The sequence below is a fragment of the Salvia hispanica genome, chromosome 1 (genome assembly GCF_029641045.1).
Source record: "Salvia hispanica isolate PSC_SH4W2 chromosome 1, Shi_PSC_v1, whole genome shotgun sequence".
Classification (NCBI taxonomy): Eukaryota; Viridiplantae; Streptophyta; class Magnoliopsida; order Lamiales; family Lamiaceae; genus Salvia; species Salvia hispanica.
Window position 1 is genome coordinate 41092384 of NC_142692.1, and position 17666 is coordinate 41110049.

The 17666-nt window shown below is 34.4% G+C and overlaps 2 protein-coding genes across 3 annotated transcripts; both read left to right on the plus strand.

Annotated features, from left to right (window-relative positions):
- Positions 1-5416: 5416 nt before the first annotated feature.
- LOC125218761 (Got1/Sft2-like vescicle transport protein family) lies at positions 5417-10376 on the plus strand. Of its 2 annotated transcripts, XR_007176021.2 has the most exons (8): positions 5417-5684; positions 5763-5828; positions 7230-7321; positions 7417-7497; positions 7889-7986; positions 8100-8175; positions 9026-9108; positions 10064-10376. XR_007176021.2 is itself a non-coding variant. In XM_048120511.2 (7 exons), the coding sequence occupies exons 2-7, from the start codon at positions 5801-5803 to the stop codon at positions 9056-9058; spliced, it is 408 nt and encodes a 135-aa protein (XP_047976468.1). In that variant the 5' UTR covers positions 5420-5684; positions 5763-5800; the 3' UTR covers positions 9059-9276. The 2 variants fall into 2 exon arrangements, 1 of the variants encoding a protein (XP_047976468.1); XM_048120511.2 differs by lacking the exon at positions 10064-10376 and having other exon boundaries at positions 5420-5684; positions 9026-9276.
- Positions 10377-11612: 1236 nt separating this feature from the next.
- On the plus strand, positions 11613-13096 carry LOC125185113 (uncharacterized). Its single transcript, XM_048081597.2, has 2 exons — positions 11613-11868; positions 12633-13096. Exons 1-2 carry the CDS (start codon positions 11689-11691, stop codon positions 12924-12926), a joined length of 474 nt encoding a protein of 157 aa, XP_047937554.1. The 5' UTR covers positions 11613-11688; the 3' UTR covers positions 12927-13096.
- The last annotated feature ends 4570 nt before the right edge of the window (positions 13097-17666 follow it).

The following is a 17666-nucleotide window of genomic DNA, read 5'->3' on the forward strand; positions in this document are numbered from 1 at the left end:
GAGTCTTGAAGACTTGATCGTGAAGCTGCGCACTGAAGCGGATGTGCGCAAGATCGATCAAAAGGCTAAGGGCTTTGGCCCACTTAATGCCAAAGCCAACTTGTTGGAGTGGGGCGGACCCTCCAACAAACGCCCCCGCCCAAATCAGAAAGACAAAGGGAAGGGCAAGCAGCCTGCAAAGAAATTTGAAGGCGAGTGCTACAAGTGTGGCAAAATTGGCCACTTTGCCAAAGACTGTCGCAGCAAGAAGAAGAAGCCGGCAGCCCACGTCGTTGAGAAAGAGTTCAAGGACTGGAATGAAGATGACCTTGTTGCCGTAGTCACTGAAGAAGTCAACATTGTTGACAACAAGGGCGGCTGGTACATCGACACCGGCGCTACTACTCATGTTTGCTCAGATAGGAGCAAGTTTGCCTCCTACACTGCTGTTGAAGGGAGGAAGATCAACATGGGGAATCAAGCATTGTCCGAGGTCCTCGGCATTGGCAACGTGATTCTCATGATGGCGTCTGGCGTCACTATCACTTTGAAGGATGTGCTGCATGTCCCGGACATCCGCAAGAACCTAGTGTCAGGATCAATACTAGTTAATAAGGGGTTTAAACTTGTATTCGAGTCTGATAGGTTTGCTTTGTACAAGTTTGAGAAGTCCCTCGGAAAAGGTTATGTAACCGACGGACTTTTCAAGCTTAGTGTGGCTACGCGCCTTGTTCCAAAGCCTTTGGCTAACAATAATAATAAAGCATCTACTTCCTCTTATTTGACCGGGTCTTCAAATTTGTGGCATTGTAGATTGGGACATGTAAATTCAAAAGCCGTAAAAAGATTAGTGAACTTAGATTTACTAAAGGCAATTGAAGTGGATAGCCAAGACAAATGTGAAATATGTCTTGAGGCTAAAATGACTAAGTTACCGTTTCACTCAGTTGAACGAAAAACAAAACCCCTTGAATTAATTCACACGGATGTATGTGATTTAAGGATGGTGCAAACTAGAGGTGGTAAAAAGTACTTTATCACTTTTATAGATGATTGCACAAGATATTGCTACATTTATCTTTTAAGAAGTAAAGATGAAGTAATTGAAGCGTTCAAAAATTATAAGAACGAAGTTGAGAATCAACTTGGTTGTAAAATCAAAGCGATTCGAAGTGATAGAGGAGGCGAGTATGTAGCCCCGTTTGAGGAGTTATGCAACGCAAGTGGTATAATTCATCAAACAACTGCCCCATACTCACCACAATCTAATGGTGTAGCAGAACACAAAAATCGAACTCTAAAAGAGATGATGAATGCGTTGCTACTAAGTTCAGGATTACCCCAGAACATGTGGGGGGAGGCTATTTTGACAGCCAACTATATCCTAAAAAAAATTCCACTCAAAGGAAAAGACATAACTCCTTATGAGTTATGGAAAGTAAGGAAACCATCATACAAATATCTCAAAGTGTGGGGGTGTTTGGCGAAAGTGATGGTTCCCCCGCCCAAAGAAGTCACAATTGGACCTAAAACGGTTGATTGTATCTTCATTGGATATGCACTTAACAGTAGTGCATATAGATTCGTTGTTCACAAGTCTGAAATATCGACTATTACAGTAGGAACAACAATCGAGTCAAGGAATGCCGTATTTCTCGAAAATACATTTCCTTGCAAGGACAAAGAAGAAGTCCCAATCAATTCCGAGACAAGAATTGAAGATGAGGCCACTAGTTCTAAAACAGTGGATGAAGCCACTAGTTCTAAATCCGCGGATGAAGAGCCTAAATCGCGCAAGCGAGTGAGGCATGATCCAAGTGATGCAGTACAAAGACGTGGTAGTAGGGTCAGAACACCAAAAACATTTGGTCCTGACTACATTGCTTTTATGTTGGATGAAGAGCCAACGTCAATAAAAGTAGCATTCGATGGCCCAGACGGGTTACATTGGAGAGAAGCTGTTCATAGCGAAATTGACTCAATTTTGCTAAACCACACTTGGGTGTTGGTTGATTTGCCCGAAGGTGCCAAACCTTTAGGGTGCAAATGGGTGCTTAAAAGAAAATTTAAGGCCGATGGAACAATGGATAAGTATAAAGCCCGATTGGTAGTAAAGGGTTTTAAACAAAAGGAAGGACATGATTTCTTCGATACCTATTCACCTGTAACGAGGATTACATCTATCCGAGTGCTTCTCGCGATTGCTGCATTGCACAATCTTGAGATTCATCAAATGGATGTTAAGACTGCGTTTCTAAATGGTGAACTAGAGGATGAAATCTATATGGAACAACCCGAAGGGTTTGTAGTGCCCGGACAAGAGAAGAAGGTATGCAAACTGGTTAAGTCCCTCTATGGATTAAAACAAACCGTTGCAATGACACTTGAAGTTTGATAATGTGATGTTATCAAATGGTTTAAAATCAACGAGTGTGACAAATGTGTCTATATTAAGAACGAAGTTGAGAATCAACTTGGTTGTAAAATCAAAGCGATTCGAAGTGATAGAGGAGGCGAGTATGTAGCCCCGTTTGAGGAGTTATGCAACGCAAGTGGTATAATTCATCAAACAACTGCCCCATACTCACCACAATCTAATGGTGTAGCAGAACGCAAAAATCGAACTCTAAAAGAGATGATGAATGCGTTGCTACTAAGTTCAGGATTACCCCAGAACATGTGGGGGGGGGGCTATTTTGACAGCCAACTATATCCTAAACAAAATTCCACTCAAAGGAAAAGACATCACTCCTTATGAGTTATGGAAAGTAAGAAAACCATCATACAAATATCTCAAAGTGTGGGGGTGTTTGGCGAAACTGATGGTTCCCCCGCCCAAAGAAGTCACAATTGGACCTAAAACGGTTGATAGCGGTGCTGCTTCACCAGAGACGCAGCCGTTTTATCTTTGGGGACGAAACGCCAATCCGAAGAGCACTACCGGGGCATATTTCGTCTTGCGGAAAGAGGCCTCCTCGACTCGGCTATTTCCTTTTCCTACGGTTTATAGTTTCGATTTCCGTTTGTATTTTTCGTTTCAGTTCTTTTCTGTATTCCTTCTTGGGTTGTATTACGCCCGGTTATCTCTTGTAACTCCATAAAACCAACATAAACTTGTCTTTCATTGCTGCCAATGTTTCATCTATTGAAATATTAAACGTCAATAAAAGCATCGTATACTTTACAATATGCTCAATGTACTTCACTGTAACGAAAAAAACATAACACTGTAAAACATGCATCATATACTTCACTATAACCATAATTTGATTCACTATTATGGTAAAATAATTCACTGTACGCACAATAGAATACTTCACTCTAAGCACATTTTACTTCACTGAAATGATAAAATAGTGCACTATAAGCATGGATCACAAACACTTCACTCTAAGCACGAAATACTTCACTGTAAAAACATTTTACTTCACTAAAATGATAAAATATTGCACTATAAGCATGGATCACAAACACTTCTTCTAACCATGGAATACTTCACTCAAAGCATGTTTTACTTCACTGAAATGATAAAACAGAGCACTATAAGCATAGATTACAAACAATTCACTCTAACACTGCAGTACTTCACTGTAAGCACGTTTTACTTCACTGAAATGATAAAACAGAGCACTTTAAGCATGGATCACAAACACTTCACTCTAACACTAGAATACTTCACTCCAAGCACGTTTTACTTCACTGAAATGATAAAACATAGCACATAAGCATGGATGACAAACACTTCACTCTAAGCACGTTTTACTTCACTAAAATGAAAAAACAGAGCACTATAAGCATAGATTACAAACAATTCACTCTAACACTGCAGTACTTCACTGTAAGCACGTTTTACTTCACTGAAATGATAAAACAGAGCACTTTAAGCATGGATCACAAACACTTCACTCTAACACTAGAATACTTCACTCCAAGCACGTTTTACTTCACTGAAATGATAAAATAGAGCACATAAGCATGGATGACAAACACTTCACTCTAAGCATGGAATACTTCACTCTAAGCACGTTTTACTTCACTAAAATGAAAAAACAGAGCACTATAAGCATACATCACAAATACGTCACTCTAACACTGGAATACTTCACTCTAAGCACATTTTACTTCACTGAAATGATAAAATAGTGCACTTTAAGCATGTATCACAAACACTTCACTCTAACAATAAAATACTTCACTCTAAGCACGTTTTACTTTACTGAAATGATAAAATAGTGCACATAAGCATGAATGACAAACACGTCACTGTAAGCATAGAATACTTCACTTTAAGCATTGAATTCTTCACTCTAAACATATTTTACTTCACTGAAATGATAAAACAAAACACTTTAAGCATGGATCACAAACACTTCACTCTAACAATTGAATACTTCACTCTAAGTACGTTTTACATCACTGAAATAATAAAATATAGCACTTTAAGCATGCATCACAAACACTTCACTCTAACCATGGAATACTTCACTCTAAGCACGTTTTACTTCACTAAAATGAAAAAATAGAGCACTAGAAGTATGCATCACAAACACTTCACTCTAAGCATATGTGAAAACAGTATACTCATGTTTCTACATTCTAGTTCATTGTAAACTGAAATGAATAAGCATAATATGACTCCATCGTTAAACTGACTCCATCACTATAAACATAATATGACTCCATCATTAAACTGAAATGCAAATAAAATCGATTAAATGAATCGTTCCTCTAATAAATAGGTCGACGAACTTAATTGAATGCATTAGGTATGTTGAATCGAAGGCAACGACGTAATGAGCAACCAAAAGGAGGCGACAACAAAGTGAATCAAATGAGCATTAGGCGCAGCTGAAAAAGGCGGCAGCGACGACTTAGAGTTGTCGTTTTGAGTGAGAATTGGTGGAGAATTTGAGCAAAGAAGGGAAATCGGTGGAGAATCGATGGAGAATTCGAGCGGAAGAGGAGTATTGATGGCGAATTCGAGCGGAAGAGAAGGATCGGTGGAGAATCGATGGAGAATTTGAGTGGAATAGATGACGGGAAGAAGAAAAATTTTCTAAATGAGAGGAATTCAAGTTTTAACCCCAACTTTATTTGTTAAATGACTATTTTACTCCCGCCTTTTTATAGTGAACCAATTCTTGCTTATAGTGAAGTAATTTTATGGACTAATTTCAAAATCCTATGCTAAATTTAAGCCCTTGATTTCTTTATCTTGTGGTTGAAATTTGGTCTCTAATTATACACTTAAGCAGAACTTGCCCTATATCACTGCTCATTGAAAACAAATCCAGATCTGACTATATTTTTCAATTTATTTTAAAAATTGGGGGAGCTGAGCTGAGTTGAAAAATTGATAAAACTTTATTTTTCAATTTATTTTAAAAATTGGGGGAGCTGAGCTGAGTTGAAAAATTGATAAAACTTTATTTTTCCTGGCAATATGCTCTTAAAAGTTAAAAGTAAAAACTATATACGCGAATTCCAAAGGTTTTAACTTTTACACATTTTCTATCATTTTGAAATGACAAATTGAGATTCGACCGCTGATCATTCGTCAATCCGTTTTCTGAATTTCAATCGCATTCATAAATTCTGAATTTGATATAGTCCTCTGCAAGTCGATTAACTGTAATCGTAATTTGAATTTTAATTTGATTACAAAAGGCGAAATACGCGTCCATTCCCAGCCCTCACTCTTTCAGGTATTCACTCTACTTGGTGTGAATTGATTTGTGTAATTCTTGCTGTTTTAATGGTAATTTTTGCGTATCTTGTCACAGAACAATAAATCTCGGATTAGCTAGGTTGGATTGGCAGGATGGCGTATGAATTGAGCGAACAGAAAAGTGAGTGATTAATTTGTTTTGTGGTTAATCTCTCTAGGTTTATTCATTTGGCTTGGTGTTATATTTGTATGGTTAATCTCTCTAGTAATTGGGGTTGGGATTTGAATTTTGATGAAGTCTGATTATCCTGTTATTTTTTTCCCATTCTCATCTAAGAAATGGATATTTCTCAACCGTAGTGTTTAGGATAGATATGTTCTGATACTTACATAAACTAGAGGACATAGGCAAGAAAGGCAATTTGCTAATATTTTAGAGTTAATAGGATTGTAGTTTTCTTTTCTAGGTCTAATAGATCCAATGCGAGAAACGTGAGGTATTAATGAATAATCTATGATCGATGCACGTAGTGGGTTTTTCTGCTCCTTTCAAATACTATTTTACCCTGTTTTTTCTTTGATTTAAGCAGGGTCCAATGCTATTTGTTTTCCTGTTTTCTCTGTGTCATCATCGTAATGATACTTAGACCAGTTTGCTAAGCTATCATAGTGGGAGTTAGTTCTCTTCGTGTTTGGTGATGTTAATGTTCCACAAGTATGTTTAATTGTTTTATGTAGAAAGCAAGTCACATTTTTCAGTGTCCAAGGGGTCAATACCTAGAAATAATCAACTTGAGCGTATTATTTGTTCTGAGTTAGAAAATAAAGGGGTGTAAAGGCGTAGTCACTGCCTCTGCCTTCTGTGGAATCAGTCTTCTCGAAAGATCCAATAGCATATCAGAGAGGAGATTAGAGAATATATGGAAAAAGGAAATAAGTAAAGAAAAGTAAAGAATGGATTATATCATTATTCGATGGATTTTTGAATGATATAAAGATAAAGAGAAGAAAAAATGGGAAAAAGAATGTGTAAGAAAAGGCAGTGAGTATAAGTAGGATAACAATGACTTATGACATGGTTATGTGATGATGATGATATATTTAAGGTTTGAGTATATTGATGAGTTCACTTAGGTATTATGTGTGTTTTCATAGGTAGGCAGGCTATTAATTTTAAAACAAAATGGAAATAACAATTGGATAAGCTATCTAGGACATGGTTCAGGAATAATCTGCGAATGTCAGTCGACACAGTATGCAAAGGTATCTTTTGGAGTGAAATTATTAGTAGTATATAACCTTTTGCATAATTCAGAGGTTGGGTGTGATAGTCAAACAGATATAAGAGAGATCCATTAGCAAATTTATGCATGCCTGAGTATTTTACCAGCCGTTTTGTTAAAAAAATGCTTATATAATTCCAATACATTAACTGTATATGACACTCTGTAATTTATTATGCATCCGTTAAGTCCAATGCAATACTGAGTGATAAGCCTTTTCTTTTAATTCCTAGTTGATTCTAACTGAGATCTGACATCTTGTTAATTGTTATGCTACATTCTGATAAAATATTCTGCAGAGATTGGTCTTGGTCTGATTGGGTTTGGTATATTCTTCACCTTTCTTGCCGTAATTCTGTTTTTTGACAGAGGTTTGCTAGCTCTTGGAAATGTAAGACACTTTTGTTTTGTTCATTAAGCTTCCTCAAATCCCCCCTCTTCCGAAGGCATCTATTTGTTTATTATTTTCTCTGTCTTTGCCATCAGATCTTTTGGCTGACTGGTGTAGCCATTTTACTAGGCTGGCGATCAACATTGCAACTCTTCACAGACCGGAAGAATTATAAGGTACATGCTTCTGGAGAATGAAGAATGAAACATATTAGTGTTTTTGGATATTTTGGTACCCCAATCCTGTAGAAATACTAGTGGCTACTGATAGAGTTAGTAATTGTTTGCAGAAGATAAATTGTCGTATTTGGTTTCAATAATCCATATATTGCCAGTATTTCTCAGTATTCCCTTATGTTTATCAATATATTCTTAGACAGATTGATATTTAGTTATTTACGTGGATTCTATAAAACAGTGTAAGTCCCCATAAGATTTTGGTATTCTCAGAAGGTACAAAATATACAAAAAATAATCATCCTTGGTGGTGAAAAAATGTTAGTACATTTTATAATTTATATATACTAATACTATTGTTTCGAGTAAATGATTATTAAATATCTAACAGGGTTCAGTTTCCTTTCTTCTCGGGATATTCTTTATATTTGTCCGATGGCCAGTAGTTGGTATACTTGTGGAGATCTATGGCTGCATTGTTCTTTTCAGGTATGCAATTGTCCTGATTTTGTTCCTGTTCTCTTTGTTTGTTTTTGGAATGGTGTCATCCGTAATATTTGTTTGACCTAGTCTTGACTCAAATTTTATGGTTCGCTGTCCAGTGGTTTCTGGCCCTCAATAAAGGCATTTCTTTACCAGATTCCAGTAATTGGCTGGATTTTACAGTATCCCGCACTGGTGAGTTGATACCTACTTCTAATTATTTGCTTTTGAGAAATGGATTTTGGATTTTCGTGGGATGAATATAGTGAATGTGTGAAACGTCTTGTTAGAAAATGGTAAACGCTTTTCTTTCGTGATTGGAATGCAATTTAGAATCTGGTAGCCGGTCTTGTTCGGGTCTTGTATTTATGTGTTCTGCTCATACATACTACCTCCGTCCTCAAAAAAATAGAAACTTTTAAATAGGCACGAGTTTTAATGCACACTTGGTAAAGTAAGAGAGAAGAAAAGAAAAATGGGTAAAGTAAAAGAGAAGAAAAGAAAAATGGTTAAAGTAAGAGAGAGGAAGAGAAAAAGTAGTAGAAGTAGTGTTAGTGGATTATATGGTCCACGTCCTAAAATAGAAAGATTCAAAAGTTTCTATTTTTAAGGGACGACAAAAAATGGAAATAGTTTCTATTTTAAGGGACGGAGGTAGTATAACGTAAAAAACTTTTGGCCTTTCTATATGTTGTGCAATGTTTGAACACTTTTGGCCTTTCTATACGTTGAAGTCTATTTGTTAGAATCTGAATTTCATCGTCCTAGCTGATGCAAGTATTTGAACATCTAAACTTTCTGCACAGTATGCATAAGATTTCGACAATTCAATCACCTCAGTATCACGTGAATCATTACAAGGCCAAATTATTGTTATGTCCTGAATCTGGAAATGGCTCTCTTCGTGTTTCATCAAAATTTCAAGTTTGTTCTTTCTTTTCTTTCCTTATGTGATGCATTTCATCTCTGTAAAGGGCTATGCTGTACGTGGTCACATTATATTACGATATCCTGATTACTAATGCCTCGTTCAACTTGATTTCAGCTTATTAATCAGTTCACAAAGAGGTCTGCTTGACGGTTTTGATCAGTTCTAAAGATTTCGAGCAGTAGGAACATTGTGCACGGGTAGGTACTTAAATCTCTTCTTTCGACCAATCTTCGGTTAAATGTTGCTTTGTCACACTGTCAAAAATATGAGCTTTTTTAGGTGACTTGAAGAAAACATAATATTCAAACATTTGTAGTGGTTATCTGGTGGTGTAGATTAATGAAATTAAATTTGGTAGTTACAAACTGTACTGCCTGCAAGAAATAATGAGGGAGTGAATGAGGTGTGTGATGTTACATTAAATGATCTACATATAAAAATTAATATCTACTGAAATAAAATACCCCATATACATCTATATATTACAACGTTTATATGATGGTATATAGCATAAAATTTACTACTAACATTTATAAAATGGGATGCCATTCAAAACGGATAATAAATGCAATCACGCCACAATGCTGAAGCAAAGTAATGAAGGTGGTAGCTTCATTCCCCATGCAGTTTCTGTCATTATGGTTTAGGTTGATTATTTTTATTCTTGATATCTTCGTCCGCAAACTAATAGTCTTATTTTGTCATTTTGGGTCGACCGCAAAAATTAGTAGTCACCTTTTTTTATAGGACCTAATTTTTTACTAATAATATTTCAATATATTTCTATCTGTCATAGTTTACATGTGTTGATTAAAACATGTACCGCCATCAAAATAAGTCACTTATGGTTTATCCAACACCTTTTAAAATTTAATGACAAATACTCCTTCCATCCCACTAAAGATGTTCATCTTTCTTTTTTAGTTTGTCCTACTTAAGATGTCCACGTTCTATATTTGGAAATAAATTCCCCTTTTCTCTCTTATTAAAAATATTCAATTGCATTTTTCTCTAGACTTGCTCTATCTAACCACTCTTGCTAAAATCTCGTACTACACAATGTGGATATCTTTTAGTGGGATGGAGGGAGTAACAAAGTTTTAAAATTTCTTATTTGTTCCTTCTAATTAGATTTGTAAAAATTGAAACTAGGTTGATGGACAAAAAGATCTACACATGATTGTGTTGGTCAAGCAACAACATGGAGAGAGGAGTGTAAGTTAGAGAGAAGAACGAGAAGAGAGTGAAAAGAGGAATTCATTTGACTTTTTTAGAAGCGACGTTCAGTCGTCTATATTGTCACATTAATCCAGCTAGCGCTATTATTTATCTACATTGTACTAACTCGGCATCATATTGGCCTTGAAAAAATTATCATGGGACAATTGTAATTTTTGAAACTTGGTGATGTGTTATTTAAATTTTAAAGGTGCGAAACAAACTAGAATTCGACCAAATTTTGTAATTTGTGTGATATTATTACATTATTATTAGTCGACACATTATTTCAACTATTAGTAAAGGATGATTTCCTTTCAGACTTTTTTCTTTTGTTTCCTATAAACTAGTAATTCATTTTCACGTATAGTTAGTTAACTCTAAATTTATGATTCATTAAATGAAGGAATTCTTTAGTAGGCACACCTATAAATTTTGCAAGGAGTAAATGCATAAGTACCCAAAAATAACTCTCTTTTATTTCTTCCCTCTGTAGAGGGGAAATTAAATGTCACTTGGATTTTCTCGATGCTTCGCTGAAAATTTGAGCATTAATTTACCATCTCTTAGTATAAATATAATATCCAAACACTCATAAATAAATGTTATGAAGCGTATTTGGATCTTTTTTCTTACTCCGATTATAATAGTATATCATGTTGTATTTATTTCTTATTCACGCCGTTTGCGATTTAAATGAATGAATTTAGATAGTTTTATAATGGAACTTGAGTGCAGTTATTCAGTAGATTGTGTGGTTCACATATGCAGAAAAGAAAAAGAACTTTTAATTCCTGAAGCGATGAAATGGCAAAGTGAGCATCTTATCGCGGGCAGAGGGATTATAAAGTCTTCCGCGAATGAGTTGGAGTACTGAACATTCAATTTTATCTTACTCCTTCCGTCCCCATGAATAATGATATTTGAGATGACATGAATTTTTCAAAGTCGAAAAAATATGAACGAGAGAGAAAATGTGATCGAAAATATGTTAATAATGGATGGTGAGATCCATGTTATTTGTGGGACATGAGGAAATGACAAAAAACGAATATTTCGCAAATACTAAGTTGGAATTTACCCCAATTTAATGTTGACATGGCCGCTAGAAAATCCGAGGTGGCCAAATCGGCTAATACTATCAACTAAAAATCGTCGTTTGCCACTGAAATTGATTTCAATACGAAAGCCGAATTTTTCCTAGAATTCATTAGCAAAACCAGATAAAATTGAAAGTTGAGTAATTGTGTAGTAAGTATATCTAACAAAACAACTTGATGACAGCCACATTAAATTCAGAGGTTTCTGTTGCTCAATATAATGAGAAGAAGTGTTATAAATGCAGTTTTTATGAGACTCAGTTGTTGGATTTAGGCATTGAATTGACATCTACTTGTCACCATTGAATGCTTTGGCCTGCCCCTCTTTTTTGTTTTAATTAATCTTCCCATCAAAATTCCAATCTCAATATATATACATCATCATCAACACATATGTTTGCATGCTGCCCTACAATATTTCTGTTGTTCAAAATATACCATTATTTAAGTAAGTGAAAGATGGAATTCACTCAACTGTCTCTAGCCGGAGGGCTGTATGAAGATGGAAAAAGCGGCAGCGACGGCAGCGGCGACGGTGGAATGAAGAGGAAATGGAACACAGAAGCATTCCCAAACACAGTTGATCTTCAGCTTAAACACCCTTTGCCTTCTGACTGGGAGCAGTGCCTTGATCTTCAAGTACATTTTTCATTCTCATTTGTTTTTTTCAATTTTGATAATATTCTTGTTTGGGATGGTTATATTTTGTTAGAATTTTTTCTTTGAGTAGATAATTTGATTCTTTGTCGTGAGATTGTCACTCAATATTTGGAAAATTTTAACATTTATAAATTTTCTAAAATAGGTAAATGGTTTGAGGGGGCTCGAGCCCCCACCACCATGGTGTTAGTTTCTCAGTGGTATTAGGGGTGCTAGATTAAATCCGGATAAAAACCGGGATTATATTACTATTGGTTCGATACGTTGTTTGGTAGATAACTAGTGGACCGGGTTATCACTCAGGCTATGATGGACAACCAGAGTGACAAAATTGAACGATAATCGAAAAATGGTAGAGAGACCGTCTCACCTCATAAGTTGTCAGGGCACCACGGTTTCTCTCATATTTTCACTTTATTGGTCAGCCGTGCTAAAATTAAACTGTCGAAAGGGAGAGATTAATAAGCGGAAAGTGAACAATGCATTAAGCCAAAAAACAGACGCGTACCGGTTTCTAACCCGGCTCGGTTTCCTAATAGAGGCAACTATCAAACATTGCTTTTGCATCGTTGGACCAAAATTAATAATCACCCAGCCTATCACCCCCACCATGCATACCTTAGGTGTATATTTAGGAGTAATTTTTATCACATTTCTTACATTTATTACTATAATTTTTTATATTTAGAATCGTTCCTAATACACGTGCCATACATGTACTGATAATAAGCATTTTTTTATAGTCGGGCAGAATGTTCTATGTGAACCGGAAGACATCAAGAAAGACTTGGATGAGGCCAGAGGAGCAAAAGCTTGACCTTGAACTCAACATATCGACGGGCCATGTCATCGGGCATAAGGAAAATTCATCATCGTCGTCGTCATCAAGTAACAATATGGTAGCATTGGCTTGTTCCAGCTGTCATCTTCTTGTGATATTATGCAAGACTTCACCCACTTGCCCTAATTGTAAGTATGTCCATTCTCTTGCATCATCTTCACCTAAAGCCAAAGCCCCTTCTAGTTGGGGACTTTAAACTTTGATGGGCACCCTAGGGGTGATTTCGGAATTTATGTAAATTGTATCCACCTATCCTTCTTAGGCTTTTGGTGTTTTGTGTTGGCTACTAATTTAAAATTCCGCCCATGCCCTTGTGGAACATGTACTATGTCACAACTATTGGTAATAGATGGTATTAATTTCCAATGGTTTTATTAGGTGGTTTTCGAGTAGATGGTTCTAATTATCTTGCATTTTGGAATGTTTTCAATTTTTTATTTACTACTGATATTTTTTATTTTTAAATATTTTTCTCAATTTTCCCGTAATGAAATGCCATGATATCATATTTGTAATTTGTTGTTGATTGATGCACGCATGTTTCAAATGAATGAAGTGGTTGAGTTCACTATTAAAAATGCAGTCAAATTTGTGGGCGAGCTCATCTTCGTAAAATTTTTGGATGTCACACCAGATACAATTTCATCCAAATTACATTCGATGAAAATTTTAGAATAAATATCAAAATTTATTATTTATACGGCCATTTTTTTAAAGTGCGGAATGGTCGATTTTACATTACTTAATTAATTTACACTACAAAAGACCATATATGTAGATATATATATTGCTGAATTTGATTAGTGCAATGTTCGATTTTACAAGTAATCGAACTCTACAAAGTAGAAAGAATCAAAGAACAAAAGGTACCAACTTAAATTTTATTCGCAAATACGAGATTGGAAAAATAAAATGAAATATCACCATAATAGGCCAAAAATGCTACATCATCTATTTCAAATATGATGCCATTTCTGGATGGTATAATAGAAAATTCAGATGAGTTAAATGTGAAATGAAGAAATATTGAAGGCCGCCTAATTATATTAACTGAAGTCTGACAATAGTACACAAACTATATTTCTAATTAATTTTAAATACTGCATTCTACTCCATAAGTTAGTACTAAGTACTAACTTTTTTCTTTCTTCATTTGTGACGTTGGATAAGCTATTGATGTGATATCATCACATCATTTAGGAATATAGGTAAAAACTGAAAATAAATAACCGAATAGGAGGAGAAATTCGGAGGAGAAATATGACTAAATTATCGTTGAGTACAAACCCATCCCGTATTGGGAGACTGAAGAAAGTTGGAAGGTATATATAACTTCTGTCCAACCTTAATCTGTTTGAAGCCTTTTGAGAGTGACTCAAAAACAAATTCGGTCAGGCTTGACCCAAAACAGACAATATCAAACGTCTGTTGCAGTCGACAATCCGAACAAGTGGTATCAAAGCCAGATCGAGTGGGGCCCAGGATGACTTAAGTTCGAGTCGGACCTATAATGTCTCGATGTGTCGACTGCGTCTATCTGTTCCCAATGTGATCTGGTTTGAGGCGAAGGTTTGTTTAGTACAAATTTATCCCACATCGGGACCAATGTGATCAAAATGTGATTTGGTTTGAGGGGAAGGTTTGTTGAGTACAAATCCATCCCACATCGGGAGTCTAAGAGAAATTAGAAGGTGTATATAATTCATGTTCAACTCAATCTATTTGGGACCTTTTGAAAGTGACTCAAAAGTAAATCCGTGCAAACGTAATCCAAAGTGGACAATATCTTGTTATGGCTCCTCCATTGTCGCATTCACTTGGCATGCCCAGCATTACGCGCAAGTGCATGCACATCTACATTTTCGATTTTCCTTTTCACTTTTACTTGATTTTCCTTTTCTTTTGATAAAAACATTTTCATTTTAGTTTTCCTTTTAAAAACAAAAAAAGTTAAAGATATACACATTATGTTGGAAAGTAGAGTTATGATGGCGGGATGTATAGTAGTAAAAGGTGTAACTGTGTAAGGAATAAAAATGTGAAGTAGTAGAAAATTGGATTGTTGTTGATATGTCATATTTGTAATAATATTGAATTAATATATGTATTTATAAATTAAATTAAAATTTATCATATAGATTACAAAATTGATAATTAAATTGTCAGTTAATTTAGTCATGATTAATATTTTTCCATAAGAAAAGGTAATAAAAGAAGCAGTTGATCCACAAATTCAATTTCATGTAAATAACTTTATATCAATAATTTCATTTAATATGATTAGTGGATAAATTATGGTTGAACTACTTTCATCAATTGGACGGTCCGAATTGAATAATTTTAAGCTAACTAACTCGAAAATGAAATTATGAGATGAATTTTATTTAATACACGTTTGAGTTATAATTGTAATTTCAATTTTCTTTTCTTTTCTTTTCTTTTTCTTTTCCTCGGCATAATAAAATCAAAATTCTTATGTACACATGCAAATCTTATGTATACATGCAATAATGCTGCTTTATATATAAAATAATTGCACTACATGAACTTATATTTTTGGACTATACAATGATCAGAAGATCAAATTGATTTCCACTTATTATAATGGGGACGATTCAAATTGATATGACATAAAAAATTGCTTAGTTACTATTTTCTTGGGCCCCTTAATAGAAGGGCTTTGACTGCCCACTCAAATCTCTTGTTTGAGGTTGACCTATGCAAATGTACTTTGATAATTCTATAAAATTATATGCATTTTTTATTTTCGTCCGTCTCATAAAAATATGAACATTCTTTTTATGAAAAGTTTCCAACTCAATACTCATCTACATCGATTTATTTATAACTTATACTATTGTGATCAATCATTACAACTTACTCTCTCCGTCCTACACTAAGAGTCATATTTTCCTATTTCGGTTCGTCCCATAATAAGAGTCACATTTCACATTTTTTACCATAAATGATAAATAGGTCTTGCATTCCACTAACTCACTTCACTCACATTCTATTATAAAATTAATATAAAAAAGTGGACCACATATTACAATAACTTTTCTAACCCACTATTCTTGACATCTCTTAAAACTCGTGCTCATACCAAATGTGACTCTTATTGTGGGACGGAATGAGTATTTAACACTAATAATAATGTGGGTCCTACTATCACTAACACTACTAAAACTATCATCTTCCTCATCTCTCTGCTACATTCAACTCGAAGACGACCCGCACAAGTCACGGACACGTTAACGACATGTAGTATTATTTCCTAATGGATTGCCAAAACTAGGTCCAAAATTGTCTACGTTCAATCTAGTAAGGTCAAGCTCAACCTAAATTCATTTTGTCTGTATTCATATAAAATTTTCATATCATCTCAAAAATTATCAGCATACCACTACTATGCTAAAAAAAATTAATATCATCCAAAATTGAGATATGCAAAGAATACTTTCAAAAGGCTAGACAAAAAACAAAAAAAAAAAAACATTCTTTTTACATGTATATGATGACAGCATACATGACAGTTGATGTATATGTTAGTTTGTTTGATTAGATTATTCAACAAATTAGATGATACAGCTAGCCCAAAAAGACAGAATGTCTGAAATATAGAGGTCACTTTCAAAAGGGTGGAAATGTCAATTATGTAAATGAAAAAACATGTTTCACAAATATTTGCTTCAAAATAAGAAGGCTTGAATGTTAAATACAGTAAGATTTTGACCACAAATTATCTGAGTTCAGACATATTCGCCAGGAAAATATTTTCTGTATTTTACGCGCAAATTCAGCGTTTTCCAAATAGTTGAGGAAGAAAATTGATGTTTCTCAACCTGGCATTTTGCTCATAAGTGGACTACGATAATAAAAGAACAAATACATTAAAACGATATTTTGTGATTGTGATTGTGAAATTCCTAGTATGTTGGACCAATAAATAGAAATATTCAAAGGAAAATGATTGTAAATTTCATGATCATGCATACATGATTTAGTGAGAGTGCACATTTGAACTAGCGGATGACGTTAGAATGTGCGTTAGTCTTTTGTTTTTCGTGTCTCTGTTTCATGGTACTTTTTTCCGTGGTGGTTTTGGATAGTAGGTTTATTTTTGTGTATACGTTGATTTCGTTGTTTTCTAATTGTTGGTATTTATATGCCGAGATGCTTCTGCATTGTTATTTTGTTGTCTGGTAATTGTTTGACTTGATTGTTGTATCTAAACACAAAAAAAAAATTGAATATTCATTTTATATAAGCATATAATCAGTTTGCAGTTAATATAACATTTGATCTCTTCCATGTTTATTATTCGAATTCTAAAATTCAACATAAATTAGAGATATCAATAAAGCTATATTAACAATAATTTTATTTAATTCACAGACTAAAATAAAAAGAGTACTAGTTCAGAAAATATTGAGAATTTAAGAATATAAAAGAAATACGAATAAATTAGATAAAAATTAATAGAGAATTCGACACAAAATGTGTAATGAAATACTAGAAATTTCGGTTTAAGAATAAATATTAAAATACCTATATTTTTCTTTAAAAAAATTCTAAAATGGATCAATAACTTTATCCAAACTCAAATTCAATGACTATCTTATCCCAATTAGCACACACTAGTAGAATGTATTTTTTTTTACCAAAACTCATGGCATCCGACCAAATTAAGCAAAAAAAGGCAGTCTCCGAAAAGCTTCTTAAACGGATAGGACAAACTTTATAAAGTACTAGTAATAATTATTTAGAATTAACTAATTAATTGCATAGTACGTAGACCTTGCTAGCTAGTAGTGGTGTAATAAAAAGACCTAGTCACTTATGAAGCTTTTCATCGCATAATGTATAGTTTAATTGTAGCTCACACATGTTTCATACACTTAATATTATTACTAAATGAATAATCTTTCTTTTCTAT

What these genes read in the sequence shown, in the direction of transcription:
- LOC125218761 (XM_048120511.2), top strand. Translation starts at nt 5,801, where the DNA reads ATGGCGTATGAATTGAGCGAACAGAAAA. An exon ending in CAGACCGGAAGAATTATAAG is followed by an intron (nt 7,498 to 7,888) that starts GTACATGCTTCT and finishes AATATCTAACAG; the next exon opens with GGTTCAGTTTCCTTTCTTCT. An exon ending in TTTTACAGTATCCCGCACTG is followed by an intron (nt 8,176 to 9,025) that starts GTGAGTTGATAC and finishes ACTTGATTTCAG; the next exon opens with CTTATTAATCAGTTCACAAA.
- LOC125185113 (XM_048081597.2), top strand. Translation starts at nt 11,689, where the DNA reads ATGGAATTCACTCAACTGTCTCTAGCCGGAGGGCTGTATGAAGATGGA. An exon ending in AGCAGTGCCTTGATCTTCAA is followed by an intron (nt 11,869 to 12,632) that starts GTACATTTTTCA and finishes ATTTTTTTATAG; the next exon opens with TCGGGCAGAATGTTCTATGT.